Source organism: Cryptomeria japonica, chromosome 7, assembly GCF_030272615.1.
Source record: "Cryptomeria japonica chromosome 7, Sugi_1.0, whole genome shotgun sequence".
Taxonomy (NCBI): Eukaryota; Viridiplantae; Streptophyta; class Pinopsida; order Cupressales; family Cupressaceae; genus Cryptomeria; species Cryptomeria japonica.
This window is the reverse complement of record NC_081411.1, coordinates 398,699,827-398,719,220: the sequence shown is the minus strand read 5'-3', so window position 1 is coordinate 398,719,220 and position 19,394 is coordinate 398,699,827. Positions and strand designations below refer to the sequence as shown.

Sequence of the window (19,394 nt, the reverse complement as noted above, 5' to 3'; positions counted from 1 at the left end):
TAAAATAACTGCATGACAAGTTTCTTTCAGTTAAATGGTTATGATGATACTCTTTCCTACATAGTAAAAGTTAGAATGTATTGTTGATTTCCTAGGATTTTCGATAACATTTATTGGCAATCTTGTTGTATAATCTCTTGATGGAATTTATCCCCATCTTATCTCAACAATTGTGCTATGGGTCCACCTTATTGAAAGATAGATGGACAAGATCCTTGAGATTAATATGAAAGATTGATTGTGTAGGAGGAGCACCTCCTTTTGTGATCGTATACTCTAACCCATATTGATTGATTACCTTTTATTATGAGTTTGAGCATGTAATTCGGTTTTTGAATCAAGCATTTTCAATTTCATCATAGAGTATGATTTCCTATCCGGGAGTACAAGAAATTAATTGGATCTTTCAATGGCTTGGAATGCTTCTGAAACAGGGCATACTAAATCTTCAAGAGAAATTATTGGGATGAGCATACACTCAAAGGAAGTTCAAGTACCTTGGAAGCTGTGATTAGACACAGCTGCTACTGAGAGGAAGTTCCAGCTATTTTGGTATATCTTAAGGGGTTATGAGATTCAGGTGTGTAGATTGAAGAAGGCCACGTATGGCCTCTAACAGGACTCTCGTGCTTGGTATGAAAGAATACTGGTTAAGTTTAGAATTTTGTAAAATGATGTTGACTCTACCTTAAGTCATCCAATGATGAAATGCTAATTATAGTTTGATATGTGTAAAGATGAACTTATCATTAGATGTAAGAAAGAACTAGCTTCAGAATTTGAAATGAAGGATTTAGGTTGAATGCATTATTTTCTAGGTCTAGAAGTATGACAAAGGTCTAACAAAATTTTCTAAGTCAAGGAAAGTATACTATTGATATTTTGAAAAGATTTAGAATGATGGATTGTAAACCCATGTCTACTCCTATGGAATCTAACTTAAAGAAGTTAAGTGTTTTTGCAGCTAACTTTGATTTTGCAGATCCATCAGAGTACAGGCAGTTGATTGGATCATTGATGTATCTAGTTAACACTAAACCAGTCATATGTCTTGTAGTGAATGCTCTCAGTCAGTTTATGAGCTTGCCCAAACATGTTTATCATGTTGTAGCCAAGCACATCCCAAGATACTTGCAAGGCACCGTTGATTATGGACTGAAGCTGCTTAAGTTCAGATTAGTCAAGAAGTGTTACGGACAAGGAAAACTCTTCAAGCATTCACCCACTGCGACCTCTTGGACCTACAAGGACAGTCTTCAGTGGCATTAAGTAGATAAATACATTGTTGCAAGTGTTGCATCAAAAGAAGCAGTGTGGTTTCTCAAAATTCTTGTTGTGCTATTTTGATTTATTATCAGGGTTATATATTGATACCTACAATTCAGTGTTTTATGGCAGGTCAATCTTATGTTGCAGATATTCTCTTGAAGCTTGAGATAGACTTGGAGTCGTGAAGAACACCACCTTGGTTGAGAGGGAGTCTCAACCTATGTGATACATTGTGTTGTATCATCCTCTGCGAGTGATGAAAAGTGGATATAGTCTATACTTGTGTGCGAGCTGGAAGACTATGTTATGTAGTTCCATTCTATGCTTGTGTGCAAGATGGAAGACTACAATATTCTGATTATGTCTATTCCATTTCTTGCTTGTGTGCAAGATGGAAGATTATGGTGTTACATTCTTCTTTGAGAGAAGACTGAGGCAGTACAAGGTGGATATTATGGAACACTTGCTCTGATACTCTCTCAGGAGTATTTGAAGTTGTTAGCTAAGTTCAGATTACAACTTAAACATTGTATGTATTACTTAGGGTTGGGCCCTAATCTTGTAACCTGGTTGTAAGATTGTCACTTCATTCAGGATATGGTGCAAAGAGGCACCATTTAGCTAGATTATATTAGCACAGATGAACAGGTTGCTGATATTCTTACCAAACCCTTATCCAGAATGAAGTTCAAATACTTCAAGAGACAGACTTGGTATTGTGGAAAGTGAAACCCTGGTTGAGAGGGAGTTTCAATCTTAGTGACTCTATTTACAGTGTTTTGATCATTCTTTGCTTGTGTGCAAGAATGAGAAGTATCCAATCTATGCTTGTATGCTAGATGGAAAATTGTAATTATGTAAAGACCCACTTGTGTATTACACTTTCTATGCTTGTGTGCTCGAACCATCCTATGCTTGTGTGCTAGAACCATCCTATACTCGTGTGCTAGGTGGAAGATGTAATTCTATGCTTGTGTGCTAGATCCATTTTATGCTTGTGTGCTAGATGGAACTCTAAAGGTTCAGATTATGTATTCTCTTCTTCCCTAGTTAAGAGGGATTGTTGTTTATAACTAGGTAAGAGGGTTCGGATTGCCTTAAGGCAACATCCGAACCCTCATAGGACTGGGTCCTATCCATAAGGCAACGTGCCCCCCCACATAGGATTGGGTCCTATCCTAAAAGGTAACGTGCCCCAAGGATAAGCCCAGCCGTATCCTAAATACCCCACGCTACAACAAATATTGGCACCCAAATTAAAGGAGGCCGACTTGCAATAAAACAAAGTTAAAGATGCATATAAAGATAAGACATCTTGCAATTCAATATCAATCAATTCATGCAATCAGCGAAATAGCTCTGCAATTGAAGGTGTGAAATAAAGGAGAAGATTGGGCGAACCTGTTCAAGAAGATAGAAGGCATTTAGTATCCCTTGATGAAGATGATGTATTTAGAAGGGCAAATCTGATATGATAAAAGGGATCAGATCTGAAGAGTCCAGCTAAGTATTGTATTTGTGCAATTAAGAGAGAATATATAATCTGACCTGTGGGTCTTTAATGCTGGGTTTTTCCTCCTTGGAGGTTTTCCCAGGGTATTTGCGTTTGTCTCTTGTTTACTTGTTTCATTTATGAGTTTACTGAATTATGGTGTAATATAAAATCACAAATCTGATTAACAAACCAAGGGCATAATGAAAAGACATCAACCTGATTACTGATCTAGGGCACAAAATTCACACATTATACCCAAGCATCATCGGGGCATACTGGGGCATAATTTTTTTTGTATTTTCTTTGAAACAACGTCATTCTGACATTGTCTCAAAGAGGGGCAAATGTAGACAACTAAAAATGTCTCTTTAATCGTATACTAATTATTCATCTAATTAATTAAGTAATTCTTTAATTATTTGATTAAACTAACTATTTCTTTTAATCATCACTCTTCATAACTTCTAATTATTCTATTTCTATTTTCAAATCATTTTAATTAGTTAACCCTATTTCAAATATTAATTAAATATTAATTATTTAATTAATTGTGATTTATTCCTTAGTTAAATAGTCTTTATTATTTAATTAAGCTCATTTCTAATGTAAAAATAATTTTATTTAAATTAATTAAATTATTCTTCCAAATCCCCAAATTCTAATTCCAATTAATTTCATTTATCTCAAATTCACATTCTCCCAAAAAAAAAAAATTTAATAAAAGTGGAAAATCCACTGAACTATATATTAATGATAAAGAGTTCACATCAGGTTCAGACATGGCATACTGATAGGAAAGAACCCACAAGAAAACCTCCAGTTGTAGCCATATTTAGACTTAACAGACATATACAGTACCCTTTACCATATATATACTGATGAAAACCCCCACCCTCCTATTTCTGATATTTTTTACAAAAGTCCCATAGGACAACTTCAAACCAGAATTACTCCAACCAAAGAAGAGATGAACATGAAGAACCAACAAGGCAGATGAATAAGAGAAAATTCTCTGTCATGACCATAGCTAACCATTTCGAACCAAAAAGAAACCATGTAGCCTTCATTCCTGCAAAAAACCATACTACCAGCTACAAAAGAGAAAATATGTTAGTTGTCCAAAAACCAGGTAATAGAGCTCTCATCCGGTGGCTCATGAGAAGAGAAGGGAGGTAGAATCACCCGTAGAGGGAACGCCACGCAAGCAGGAGCAGAGCATAAAAATCCCAAAGAGATTAATGAATGTAAAGCCTGAAAAACAACCCATGCTTTATCCACATAATGGTCAAGAGCCAAGTACAACAAAAAATCCATAGAGGCTCTAGTATTTTCCAAGGAATCGCATATCAATCCCATACGTAACTGATGAAGCAAATGACCAGACTAGCCATTAGCCAAAAGCTCATGGTGAGGAAGAAAACCCCCGTAATAAAATGAACCCATATCAAACCGATAACTAGCCAATGCAGGAGAGACCAACTCCCAATTGTACACTGTCAGGAAGATAAACGTGGATACCAAGAGGCGAACCAAATCCTTATCGAGTAGAACATCAAAACAAATAGTAAGAAAATGAGAGAGAAGCTCATCATAAGAAACTTGACGACCAACCTATAACCACCAACTTCCCAAAAGCCTGTGAAACTCAAAATCAGTTTTTTCTGACTAATCAATCAATTCAGTCTTCTAATCCATCTAATCAGTCATCTCCCTAATCAGTCCAATCAACTGGCTAATCAATTGAGTTCATTCTTCAATCAATTTGAGTTAACAAACCAATCAATTGAGTTCATTGATCAATAAAACCGAGTTAAATCTATCAATTAACACTTGAGTTCGAGTTCTATTTCTCACCTCCTTTGTGTTGACAATCTATAAATTCAACCTCTTTTCTCAATCCAATCTAGAATCACATTCTTCAAAATTATTGTCTATCTTATGCAGGAAATCCAGTGCAACATCTAAGAGCCACCTACATCAGCAATACGGAGAAGAACAATGGAAACTGCAATACTATTGAGGGAGTTTTTTATTTGATTTGTTGTTTAATTCTCTTGATTAGTATTCTATTTCATTGGTTTGTGTTTGAATTTGTTAATTAGTTAAGAATTGGTGATTCGTTCTTACTTCCTTATTAGCATAGATTTAACGATTTCAAGCAGGAAAACAGGTACCCATTATAATCCTTTTCAATTTTTATGGAATGCACTCTTCCATAATTGAATCAATGATTCCCAAGAGGGGATATTACTTTGATAAATGAAACAAAAGTTGTTGATAATGTAGATAGAGGATCTCCATGGTTTTTGTTGGATTGATGATTAGATTTTCATCCTTCCATTTGATAGTGAATATTTTCTCCTTCTTATGAACTTATGTAATAAAATTTCGAAAAGAACTAGATCACGGAGTGTGATTTGAAACGTTGATGCAAAATTTTCTTTACACAATCTAATTTAGAAACAACTATATTAATTAAGAACTAGATAGTTTTATCATTATATTTTATCCAATTTATTCTACATATGATTCATCCCCCTCTTTGCTATAGACCTCAAGTTGTCAAGTTTTCTTCTCAGTTATAAGAATTACTTTCCGAAGGGTGATGTCTTTGGAGGTGAAATTTCAAAGTTATGCTCACTTATAGGCATTGTCTATTGCAGTGTGATGTTTATGAGGAGACGGGGTAGGTAGGAGGGAAGTCGAAGTTCAAAATAATTGTCAAATTTTATCTAAAAGCATGTCATTTGTACAATAGTTATTACATTTGAGATAAACAAACAAACATGAATAAGACATAAAAAAGAAAAATGCTGAATATTCATTTTCAACTCTTACAAAAATTAATCTATATCTTTTATTTTGTTACCACAATTAATAAATTGCTGATATTCAAGTTTTAAACATACATTCAAGATAAAAAGTACTTTGTAAAACATAAATAAATATAAGAAATTAAACAAATACTTACAGTCTAAAACTTAGATAGATATGCCCAGCCCCTAAGGACTAATCAGAACAGATTGTGCAGTTGAATTCAAATCTGATTTAAAAAGTAAGCAATTGCGGCACTAAATTTAACTTTTCCTATTCAATGTATAATAGGACATGGCCTGGTCAATTGAGATCATGTCTGGTCAATTCAGTAGAATAGTAGTTAGTCTTTAGAATTCATGGTGCTGTTTCTGTCCTTGCTAAAGGCGGTTAGTGCTAATCGAAACTGTGTTTAGTGGAGACCTGGAAATGGGGTATTGGAAGCCAGCAAATGGAAAGAATTAGCCATGATATTGACAGACACCTTCAATAATTTTCATGGGCACTAAGAAAAAGAAATGTACTTAAAAGAATCATGGGGAATAAAGAAATGGAAATACAAAAATGCCCGAAAGAGAATGAAGTGGGATATAAATTGAGGAGAACTCTGCTGATTTTACTGAAAACGAAGAGTGTCATGGCCTGAGGAACTTGGAAGGAAGTAAAGGCAAGGCATATGTGTTTCTATGATGTTTGTTTCTTGATTCCCTCAAATAGCTGGTCCAAATATATTCTCTGGGTTGTCAGTTTAGCTAGACACCATTCCCAAGGTGCCCAGTAAATAGCACTGAGAAGAAGCAAATGCTTATTTTTGCAGTTTTTACTTCTCTGAAAAATGATGTATGTCCCCCCCCTTATAGATGCTCTAGTCTGACTAGGAGGTGAACTTTTAACTGTTTGTAAGGAAGTATCTACAAGCTCTGTTTTCTTAACCAATCAGGTGGTGGGTAAGTTTTGTAACCAGGACCTGTGAATCTTTGGGTGCCTAATTTATCTTCCTCCCCATTTCCCATCATTACCTGTGTAGAAGCCATGGAAGCCTTTGGGCTATAGACATCCCTGTCTGAGGAGAATTTTAATGAACTGCAAGAAACTCTCTTTGCTTGTCTCTAAGTTGATGAGTATATTTAGTAACCAAAAACTGTATTATTTGTAATTGTCACACTTATCCCCTCGTCATTTCCCACTGGTATAGGTGTAGAAATTATTGCAGCCTTTTGATTAGACACATCTCTGTCTGAGCTGGATTTTAATGAGCTGCTAGAAAGTAGCTACAAACTTTCTTCGCTTTATCAATTAGGTGGTGCGCATGATTTGTATATTGCAGGTGCCTAGTTTATCCTCCATTTCCCATCATTTCCTGTGTAGAAACCATGGAAGCCTTCCAGCTATATAGGTCACTGTCTGAGGAGAAATTTTAATGGACTGAAAGAAAGTATCCACAGATTTTCATTGATTGGCCAATAAGGTGGTGGTGGGTATGCAAGAAAAGTATCCACAAATTTTCTTTGCTTAACCAATAAGGTGGTGGATGTGTTTTAGTAACCAAGAACTGTGTTACTTGTAACTGCTCCACTTATCCCTCAATATCGGTGTAGAATTTAGTTGCAGCCTTCTGATAGTAGAACACCCCTCTCTGAGCTGGCTTTTAATGAGCTAAAAGAAAGTACCTTTGAACTTTCTTTCCTTAATCAATAAGGTGGTGGGCATGATTTGTATCTTGTAGGTGCCTAATTTATCCCCCTCCCACTCACCATTTGCCATCAATACCTGTGTAGAAACCATGGAAGCAAGCCTTCCAGCTATATAGGTCCCTGTCTGAGGAGAATTTTTAATGAACTGCTACAAAGTATCTACAAATTTTCTCTGTTTAGCCAATAAGGTGATGAGTTTGCAAGAGAAACTATCCACAAATTTTCTTTGCTTAACTGATAAGGTGGTAGTTATGTTTTAGTACCAAGAACCGTGTTACTTGTACTTGCCCCACTGATCCCCTAGTTATCTCCCAACAATATCGGTGTAGAAATGATTGGAATCTTTTAATTATAGACACCCCTGTCTGAGCTGATCTTTAATGAGCTGCAGAAAGTACCTATAAACTTTCTCCCTTGATCAATAAGGTTCTGGGCATGTTTTTTATCTTGTAGGTGCCTGATTTCTGATTTATCCCCCTCATCGTTTTCAACACCATGGAAGCCTTTCAACTGGCTGTTCCATTTAAAGAATTAGTTTTACTTTCCTTGGTCTGTTTCCTCCTCTTTGTTACTCCAGCAGTCTCAGCAGAGAAACGAGCTGCTTATCATTCTCTGAACGTTGCAGCTCGGCTGCAAGAGGTCAGATCCCAGCCAGTGCACCTACAGCATACCAATGAACAAGAGGAGAACCAGAATGTACCAAGACATCCATGGAAACTGCAAATTTTGCACAGAGATGCTCTCATTGTGGGAAACCTGACCTATCAGCACAGGATTATCGAGAGGCTGAAAAGGGAATCCAGGAGGGTGAAGGCACTCAACAGGCGGATGGAGAAAAAATTGAACAAGGGCAAAGAAATGATGAATGGGAAATCCAAAACCGAGGGTTTCAGTGGCGTGGTGATATCGGGCATGGCGGAAGGCAGCGGGGAATACTTCACACGCATAGGCGTGGGAACACCGGCGAGAGAGCAGTACTTCGTGTTGGACACGGGTAGCGATGTAGTATGGGTGCAGTGCCAACCGTGCAACGATTGCTACGACCAGGCCGACCCGGTCTTCGACCCGTCCTCCTCGGCCTCCTTCACCTCCATTTCCTGCGGCTCCCCGGTGTGCAACGAGCTGGATGTGGCGGACTGTAACAGCCGTGGGTGTGTGTATCAGGTCGCTTATGGAGACGGATCCTATTCCATCGGGAGCTTCGCTACGGAGACGCTCACTTTCGGTACCACGGCTGTTCAGAATGTGGGCATCGGGTGCGGCCACGACAACAAGGGACTGTTCGTTGGGGCCGGCGGGTTGCTCGGTCTAGGAGCCGGTCGACTCTCTTTTCCAACCCAACTGGGGACTTATGGGAAGGTTTTTTCGTATTGCCTGGTCGACAGGGCGTCCGGATCATCGGGCACACTGGAATTCGGCCCGGCGTCGGAGCCGCCCGCCGGGTCCGTCTTCACACAGCTTCTCAGAAACCCACAAATGGACACCTTTTATTATGTCTCTTTGACGGCCATTAGCGTCGGTGGGTTGCTGGTGTCTCTCCCACAGTCGGTCTTTGAGTTCGACGAGACGGGTCAGGGCGGCGTCATAGTGGATTCCGGCACCTCCGTCACGCGGTTGCAGAAAGAGGCTTATGAAGCCATGCGGGATGCCTTCGTTGCAGGTACAACAGATCTTCCTAGGGCGCCGGGAATTGCCATTTTTGACACTTGTTATGATTTGTCCGGCCATCAGACCGTGAGCGTTCCGACTGTGGGTTTTCATTTTTTGAACGGAGTCGGGTTGATTCTTCCCGCGGGGAACTATCTGATTCCTATGGATTCCAAGGGAACTTTTTGCCTTGCCTTTGCACCCACATCTGGTGACCTGTCTATCATCGGGAATATTCAGCAGCAGCATTTTCGGGTTTCCATTGATTCTGAAAGCTCCCTCGTTGGCTTTGCTCCCAACCAGTGCTGATTCGGTGCCCAACTATACAGGGCTTAACCAGTCGGTAAAATTTGTGATTTCGACTGAAAGTCGGAAATAAAATCAACAGAAAGTCAATTCAAAAAGTGGATGAGCAGTTGAAATCTAAGTGGATGGGCAGTTTAAATCTCAATAGCAGCAAAAAATAGATGGGCAATTCAAATCTGAATAACAGCAGAAAGTGAATGGTCAGTATAAATCTCAATGGCAGCTGACATGACAGTATATGATTTGAAAAGACTGTTAAATCTGCATTTGAGTGTGATGTGGTATGTGGGCTGTGCAGCTGCAGAGCTCCTGCACAATAATTAACTTAGTTGGCTATTAAATATTGTTCCCTCTGTTTCTTTGGGGGTATTTATTTGGGGAAGTTTGTCTGCTGAGTAATGTATTTTGATGGATTTTTTTCCTGTATCAGTGAAGTATTCGAATCTTAAACAGTAATATTTGTTTTTTTGTCTTTTTTAATTGGAATAAGAATAAAGATCTCTTTCTTATTGGAGCCAACAATTTAAGGCATAGATATCCTTCAGTTCTTATTACACCCAATACCAACTGTGGATGGTAACTTGAAATTTATTCTCCCAATAACAAGAATTGACATATTAAAGCTGTTTTGGCAGGCCATCATTTAAGAATTAAAACATCCGACAGCTATATGGGTGTAATAATGACACTTGATATGTTAATCTAATAGTTGTGAAAGTGAATTATTTAATAAAATTGGGTTATTAACAATTTTGAAGATGTTCTTTTAGAATAATTGTAAAATCAAAATCAATATTTTAAAAAAATTTATGTCAAATTTTAGAAGATTTATAAAGAAGATTAGGGGAAGAGCATCTGTTACTCCATGTTCTAATTATCATTCACTCCTTGCTCACTCAACCTTCAATTACTAATTTTAAAGAAACCTTAAAAAATGATAACTAAAAGTCCATTAATAAATTTCACATGTACTAATAGCCACCCACTTTACCTCCACTAGTTAGAAATTTTGGACTTTGATTGCAAGAGTTATGCACCTTTATTGGTACCCATAGCGCACAACTACTTCGACTCTTGCATGAATCCCATAGCATGGATCATTACTATCTAGAAGTCATAACAATAGCTATAAGCAGTTAAGTCACATATGAAGACAACCAAAAAAAATTGTTGAAATCTGATGTATTGTTTAAGATTTGTGGGTGCGTGAAGTTAGCTATATTGGTTATTGGTGCACTTCCCCTAACTCTTTGTTGAGTGGAGGTTTCATGAAATCTTAAAGAGATGAGATCAAAATTGTATTTCAAGCGATTTTAGCATGATGGATACCCTCGATCCTTGACTCTTAGATAAAGATCAATTATTTGTACAGTTTGATTCATACTAAATCAATATCAATGACTTACAAAATATTTTTAAAATATATATATCCTCTCATAAAAAAAACCAAAATTTAAAAGATAATTCAAATAAAAAATTAGAAAAAAAAGGTAAGTAAGATGAAATTAACCTATAGACTACAAATACACTTTTTTAAAAGTATTTATAAAAAGATTTTAAATTTTATAAAAGTTAGTCAATAATTTGTATGATTTGTTTATTGAATGACTTGTCACATTATAAAAAACAAAAAAAATAAAAAAGTTGAGATTATTTTTTAAATCACAATTAATAACTTTTACTCAAATAAAATATGATGTTTTAAGTTTATCATTTTCTATCTATGAGAAGTACTAGGCTTAATAATTGACTATTCTCTCTTATTTCGTTTAGGTTTTTTATAATATTATTATGCAATAAGTTTTATTATATTTATAAATTAATTAATTTAGGTTCATCAATAAATGAATATACTTGTATAATCAATTTAATAAATTATAATTGGTTGATAAATGAATGTTAATAAATTTGATAATTAGATAAGAGAATTTATGTATTTAGTTTCGATAAATTATGTATGTGTAATTAATTTATCATTGTCTTAGAAATTATATGTAATGTTTTTTTGGTGTTTTCTTCTACATTTTTGCTTCTTGAAGTGGATTTGGCTATGTGCTTTTGTTTATGCCATTTGCATTTTGGATGTAAATATTTTTGTGGTACTTTGATCTTATTTCAAAGGATGTTTTGTTTGATATATGTGTTCTATAATTGTTCTAGACCCGTGATGTGTTGGTTTGCCTTATGATGATTTGTGATTTATGTAGTTGCATTGAGGTGTGTGATAATTTATTGTGCCTTTGATGATTATGGTGGACTAATGTAGTGATTCAGAACTACCAAGTGTGAGAAGTTGATTTGATTAATGATTGGAATGTGACAAATGATACCAACCTGATTGATTGAATTAAAAATAGTAAATTATATTTATGTCATATTATTTTGTTAAAGAGATTAAACGCTTATTGATAAATTTGATGATACATGTTAGATTTGGTGGATGGATATGATGAAGATGATGTTATGATATTGACCATTCAGGGAATAATTATATGTTTTTTTTTTGCAATGAAAGAATGTCTATGTTGTAATTTAATGTATTTAATTAGATGAGACTATTATTATTGTTATTTAATTGATGGTTAGATGTGAAATGGGTAATATTGCATATTTGAATATTTTATAATGCATGCAATGTTAAAATCTCCTTCCGATGATTTTAGTTACTTTGATTTTTTTTAATATAAATATATGTGAATGAATGAGTAGGTACACTTGACATGTTAATGTTTTAGTGACTACAAGTATATGACATCGACTCTACCTAGATATGTAGGTCTAAGCGAGCCCATATCTCCGATAGTGGTTATAGGAGATAGCACGCTAGCCTTTAATGTTCCCAACCAATGATTTTCCTTAATGTATATGTTTATACTTCCGATTACCATTTTGGTAATGTATGGTTATCCCAATGCATATTTGTTAATGATCAATAAAGATTGTTTGTGCATAGTCAATCATATGTGAATTGTCGGCATTAAATATGTATATATTAATGGTATTTTCATATTGCTATGTTGATTTAATATTTAATTGTCAAATATGTCTTACGAGTATTTGTTTTAATTGGCATTTACCCAATTGGGTGTATGGATGACTTTTGGGGGTTAAAATTGGACTTTTGGAGAATTTAAATTTAATTTATGTTGATATGACATTTAATTGTTTAATGGTTATTTGATGTTTTTGGAATATTTTTACGGGGCTTATTTATGCTCATTTTATTATGCAATTTATCGGGGCGAGTATATGAACATGGGAATTAAAGTTTTATTTAATTATTTATTTATTTTATCATTTTAATTTTACAAAGCCAATTGAGTTTTATATCGGAAAGTGCTGATTTTTGACACTTAGTTATTTTTCTCTCATTTTGGCTCTCAACTAAAAGAATAAATTCCTATACTTCAAATTTTGAATTGATGATTAAGGGCGATTTATTTATGGAATTTTATGGGTAGAGGCTCAAATTATTCATGTGGGTGAGCTCTACAAGTTGTCCAATTTTCATGGCTTTTTTCGATGTGTTTGGCCTTCACTTAAATATTGAAGATTTCTTCCATTTGAAGGTATGAATCTTGAATTTCTCCCTTCTTTCTTAATTTAAATGTTTAAATCTTGTTTGGAATGATTCTTGAGATGATTTAGAACATTCTCATTGTTTCAATTTGATCTTTAAATAAGTTATTGGATTGTATTGTTTGAATTTTGAATTTGTATGCTTTTGAATTCAAAGACATGGGTTTGTATGGGCAAACTCTACCCAATTTTTTATGGATGGATAAAATGTGAGTTTTATTGCATTTTTGGAGTATTGTGTAATTATAGAGCATTGGTTTTTCCTAGATTTTTGATTGGTTGAGTTTGAATTTTGAAGCTTTTTGGAGGTCCATCAATAGTGGATGGCCTCCATGAATGATTTTAGTCCAAAATGTGATTTTATAGAAGTTTAAATTTATGATTTTCAATATGATTTTATTTTGTGGAGTTATTATATTATATAAGTAAATATTATTATTGGGTCGATTTAATTTGGATTCGTTCTCTTGGCATTATAGCCAATTGAGTATAATGTGAATTGTATGTGAATATGGCAGTGCAATGCAAATATGATAATTTGATGTGCATTGAGAATTGTTGTTAGTGTAGGTTTTTATTTTCCTTATGCCTAGTATTTATTTTTCCTACACATATTTTATCAAGCTTGCTTAGGTTATTAGGAGTGGTTAATATGAGGACACATAGTGAAATATGTTAGACAACTCAGATAACCAGAGAACAACTGAGAGCGGGGGGGGTGAATCAGTTGTCATTGGATTATAGAACTTTAAGCATTCAAAACCTTATTACCGGAACACATAAACTCAATACCAGAAGGCATAAACCAAATACTGGATAAGCAAATATAGCAATTAAACATAAACATAAATCATAGAACAATTACCGTCCATCCATAACACATGACACCAAGATTTGTATGTGGAAAACCCAGTAAAGGGAAAAACCACGGTGGGAAGCCTACCCACAATTAGATAATACTTCTACAATAAGTATGTGATTAGGACATGCAGGAAGGCCAATAGCCTAGAGCGCACTACTCATCACAAAAGGAGCCTCACCGACTACAGAAAACATTGGACTACAATCTGGAATGAAGATTGAACTACAAGTATAGCATCTCCTATGCTTGAGTACAATTTTGGTTAAGCTCAGTATCGAAGGCCTTAAACCTCTCTTACAAAACCAATTCAATAACCTATGATCGACCAAAACCTTTGCATATGATTACAACATTATTCATAGACAGATAATCCTATATCCCATAATCTCTTAAGCCCATGATCTACAAAGAGATCTTGGGTATGTGCAGGATCATGGTGTGCCAAAACGGGCCCTTAAGTGGCAATGAAATTTCAGAAAATCAGAGTTATGCAACTTGACATGAAAATTTGAATAAGTTGTGAACATTATTTTTAAAATATGTAAGAAAAGAATCTATAGAAAATTGAATGTAGTTTCTAAGCTGCTAGTTGTTTTTTGAAAAAAAAAATCCTATTTGATGAAAATTTTAAATTTCAATGCAATGGTAATAAAATTTTAGGAAAAAGATAAGAAGAAGATCTATGTATGACCACCCTAATCACAATCAAATCATAATATTTTTTTATAATATTTATAATATAAGTATTAGACTCATGTCTGGATGTGACACATTTTTTAATAATTTGTTATAAAGTAAATAATTATTTATGAATTTTTTACTACAGTTTTTCATAAATTCAGAAACTCCTACGTCTGACCACCTTAACTTGGTCAAAACCTTATGAAATTTAATTTAATTTAATTTTTTCCTATAGTAGACGAAGAATAGGATGTGATGCATGTTTTAGATTCAAAAAATGTTATACCGTTTGAAAGTTATGAGTGTTTTTCAATCAGTCTATCAATCAAGACTATTGTCAGAATTCAATTAGAAACTAATAATAATTATTTATTAAAGTCAAAATAAGACAAGCCTTATATTGTTGGAAAGCTGAGAACGTCCTTAAAAAACCCTTTTCGTTTTATCAATTTTGGCTACAAAAAAAGTTGTCAGCCACCAGTGTGAAGTCTGGAAAATCAAGGAATACTGAAAAACACATTTTTTCAGTTGACTTTCCAGGCTGTCACTTCCAAGCCAAATACCAAAGCATTCTCGAGCCAAAATTTGAAAATTGTACAACAAAAATCAGAAATCTGATTATATCAGATATCCACTTTTAATAAGTAAATTCACTAACTAAATTTGCACATAATTAATCTATTGTTTATAATATATTAATTTATAATAATTAGTATATGATATTAGGGAGAGAGAGAGAGAGAGAGAGAGAGAGAGAGAGAGAGAGAGAGAGAGAGAGAGAGAGAGAGAGAGAGAGAGAGAGAGAGTTAGAGAGAGGGAGGGAGAGGGGGGAAGGGAGAGAGAGATAAAGAGATTAGCGGAGAGGGAGAGAGAGAGAGAGATTAGGAGAGAGAGAGGGAAAGGGGGGAAGGGGAGAGAGAAGAGGGAGAGGGTAAAGGGAGAGATAGATAGAGAGATTAGGGGAGAGAGACAGGGAGGCTATAGAGAGTACAGAGAGAGAGAGATAGAGAGATGGGGAGGGTGAGGGGAGAGAGAGATGGGGAGAGGGAAGGGAGAGAGAGAGAGATAGAGAGAGATATGACCCTTTACGACTCTATACGGTGTCGTTATGGTTCATCATGACCCCTTATCACACCATATGGTATCATTAGGGATCTTATGGTGTCCCTAAGGGGTCCATATTGTGTCCTATGACCCCTTAGGACACCATATGACCCCTAACGACACAATTTGGTGTCTTAAGGGGTCATATGGTGTCCTAAGGTGGTCATATTGTGTCCTACAACCCCTTAGGACACCATATGACCCCTTAAGACACCAATGGTGTCTTAAGGGGTCATATGGTGTCCTAAGGGGTCATGGGAGCACCATATGGCCCCTAAGGACAACATACGACCCATTTATGACACCATATGGTGTCATTAGGGGTCATATTGTGTCCTACAACCCCTTAGGACACCTATGACCCCTTATGACACCATATTGGGTCATTATGGGTCCTATGGTATCCTAAGGGGTCATATTGTGTCCTACGACCCCTTAGGACACCATATAACCCCTTAAGACACCATATTGGGTTGTTATGGGTCCTATGGTGTCCTAAGGGGTCATATTGTGTCCTACAAGCCCTTAGGACACCATGTGACCCCTTAAGACACCAAATAGTGTCATTATGGTTCATATTGTGTCCTAATGAGTCATATTGTGTCATATGACCCCTTTCAGACACCATATTACCCCTTAGGACACAATATGACCCTTTATGACTCTATATGTTGTCGTTATGGGTCATATGACCCCTTATGACATCATATGATGTCATTAGGGATTCTATGGTGTCCTAAGGAGTCACATTGTGTCCTACACCCCTTAGGATACCATATGACCCCTTAAGACACCATGTTGGGTCGTTATGGGTCCTATGGTGTCCTACGACCCCTTAGGACACCATATGACCCCTTAAGACACCAAATTGTGTTGTTCTGGGTCATATTGTGTCCTAAGGGGTCATGGGACACCATATGACCACTAAGGACAACATACAACCCCTTATGACACCATATTGGGTCGTTATGGGTCCTATGGTGTCCTAGGGTCATATTGTGTCCTACGACCCCTTAGGACACCATATGACCCCGTAAGACACCCATATTGGGTCGTTATGGGTCCTATGGTGTCCTAAGGGGTCATATTGTGTCCTACGACCCCTTAGGACACCATATGACCCCTTAATACACCAAATTGGGTTGTTATGGGTCCCTATCATGTCCTAAGGTGTCATATTGTGTCCCTACAACCCCTTAGGACACCATATGACCCCTTAAGACACCAAATTGTGTTGTTATGGGTCATATTGTGTCCTAAGGGGTAATGGGACACCATATGATCCCTAAGGGACAACATACGACCCCTTATAACACCATATTGGGTCATTATGGGTCCTATGGTGTCCCTAAGGGGGTCATATTGTGTCCTACAACCCCTTAGGACACCATATGACCCTTTAAGACCCCAAATTGTGTCGTTATGAGTCATATTGTATCTTAAGGGGTCATGGGGAACCATATAACCCCTAAGCACTACATACAACCTCTTATGACACCATATTGGATCGTTATGGGTCTTATGGTGTCCATAGGGGTTATATTGTGTCATACAACCCTTTAGGACACCATATGACCCTTAAGACACCAAATTGTGTCGTTAGGGGTCATATGGTGTCCTAAGGGGTCGTAGGACACAATATGACCCCTAACGACAACATATGACCCCTTATGACACCATATTGGTTTGTTATGGGTCCTATGGTTTCCTAAGGGGTCATGTTGTATCCTACGGCCCCTCAGGACACTATATGACCCCTAACGACACAATTTGGTGTCTTAAGGGGTCATATGGTGTCCTAAGGGGTCATATTGTGTCCTACGACCCCTTAGGACACCATATGGCCCCTTAAGACACCAAATTATGTTGTTATGGGTCAATGGTGTCCTAAAGGGTCATGGGATACCATATGACCCCTAAGGACAACATACGACCCCTTATGACACCATATTGGTTGATATGGGTCCTATGGTGTCCTAAGAGGTCATATTGTGTTCTATGACCCCTTAGGACACCATATGACCCCTTAAGACACCAAATTGTGTCATTATGGGTCATGGACACCATATTACCCCCTAAGGACAACCATACGACCTCTTATGGCACCATATTGGGTCGTTATGGGTCCTATGGTGTCCATAGGGGTCATATTATGTCCTACGACCCCTAAGGATAACATACGACCTCTTATGACACCATATTGGGTCGTTATGGGTTCTATGGTGTCCTAAGGGGTCATATTGTGTCCTATGACCCCTTAGGACACTATATGACCCCTTAAGACACCAAATTGTGTCGTTATGGGTCATATTGTGTCCTAAGGGGTCATATGACACAATATGACCCCTTAAGACACCATAGGACCCATAACAATCCAATATGGTGTCATAAGAGGTCATATGTTGTCCTTAGGGGTCATATTATGTCCTACGACCCCTTAGGACACATATGACCCATAATGACACAATTTGGTGTCTTAAGGGGTCATATGGTGTCCCTAAGGGGGTCGTAGGACACAATGTGACCCCTATGGACACCATAGGACCCATAACGGCCCGAATATAGTGTCATAAGACGTTGTTATGTTGTCTTTAGGGGTCATATGGTGTCCCATGACCCCTTAGAACACCATATTGGGTCGTTATAGGTCCTATGGTGTCATAAGGGGTCATATGGTGTCCCATGACACCTTAGGACACCATATGACCCATAATGACACAATTTGGTCATATGGTGTCCCATGACACCTTAGGACACCATATGACCCATAACGGCACAATTTGGTGTCTTAAGGGGTCATATGGTGTCCTAAGGGTCATAGGACACAATATGACCCCTAAGGACAACATACGACCCCTATGATACCATATTGGGTTGCTATGGGTCCTATGGTGTCCATAATGGTCTTATTGTGTCCTACGTCCCCTTAGAACACCATATGACCTCTTAAGACACCAATTGTGTCGTTATGGGTCATATTGTGTCCTAAGGGATCATAGGACACAATATGACCCTCTAAGAACAACATACAACCTCTTATGACACCATATTGGGTCGTTATGGGTCCTATGGTGTCCTAAGGGGTCATATTGTGTCCTACGACCGCTTAGATCACCATATGACCCCTTATGACACCACATTGGGTCATTATGGGTCCTATGGTATCTAAGGGTCATATTATGTCCTACGACCCCTTTGACACCATATGACCCCTTAAGACACCAAATTGTGTCGTTATGGGTCATATTGTGTCATATGACTCCTTTAAGACACCAGATGACCCCTTAGGACACAATATGACCCTTTACGACTCTATACGGTGTCATTATGGGTCATATGACCCCTTTTGACACCATATGGTGTCGTTAGGGGTCTTATGGTGTCCTAAGGGGTCATATTGTGTCCTACGACCCCTTAGGACACCATATGACCCCTTAAGACACCATATTGGTCGTTATGGGTCCTATAGTTTCCTAAGGGGTCATATTGTGTCCTATGACCCCTTAGGACACCATATGACCCCTTAAGACACCAAATTATGTCGTTATGGGTCCTATGGTGTCCTAAGGGGTCATATTGTGTCCTACGACCTCTTAGGACACCATATGACCCCTTAAGACACCATATTGGGTCATTATGGGTCCTATGGTGTCCTAAGGGGTCATATTGTGTCCTACAACCCCTTAGAACACCATATGACCCCTTAAGACACCAAATTGTGTTGTTATGGGTCTCTCTCTCCTTCTCCTCTCTCCTTCTCTCTCTCTCCCCTCTCTCCCCTAATCTCTCTTTCTACCCCCCCCCCTCTCTCTCTCTCTCTCTCTCCACTCCCTCTCTCTCTCTCTCCCCTAAAAAATTATAATTCCACTTCAGATGTCCCTATTGGGAATTGAACTTGGGTCTCCATAGTGAGAACCCAGTGTTTTAACCAATTAAGCTCAAC

General features: G+C 37.3%; 1 protein-coding gene across 1 annotated transcript; it reads left to right on the top strand.

The window, feature by feature from the left end:
* Positions 1–6,078: 6,078 nt before the first annotated feature.
* On the top strand, positions 6,079–9,449 carry LOC131062306 (protein ASPARTIC PROTEASE IN GUARD CELL 2). The gene has a single exon (XM_057995934.2). The coding sequence runs from the start codon at positions 7,768–7,770 to the stop codon at positions 9,226–9,228; it is 1,461 nt and encodes a 486-aa protein (XP_057851917.2). The 5' UTR covers positions 6,079–7,767; the 3' UTR covers positions 9,229–9,449.
* The last annotated feature ends 9,945 nt before the right edge of the window (positions 9,450–19,394 follow it).

What these genes read in the sequence shown, in the direction of transcription:
- LOC131062306 (XM_057995934.2), top strand. Translation starts at nt 7,768, where the DNA reads ATGGAAGCCTTTCAACTGGCTGTTCCATTTAAAGAATTAGTTTTACTT.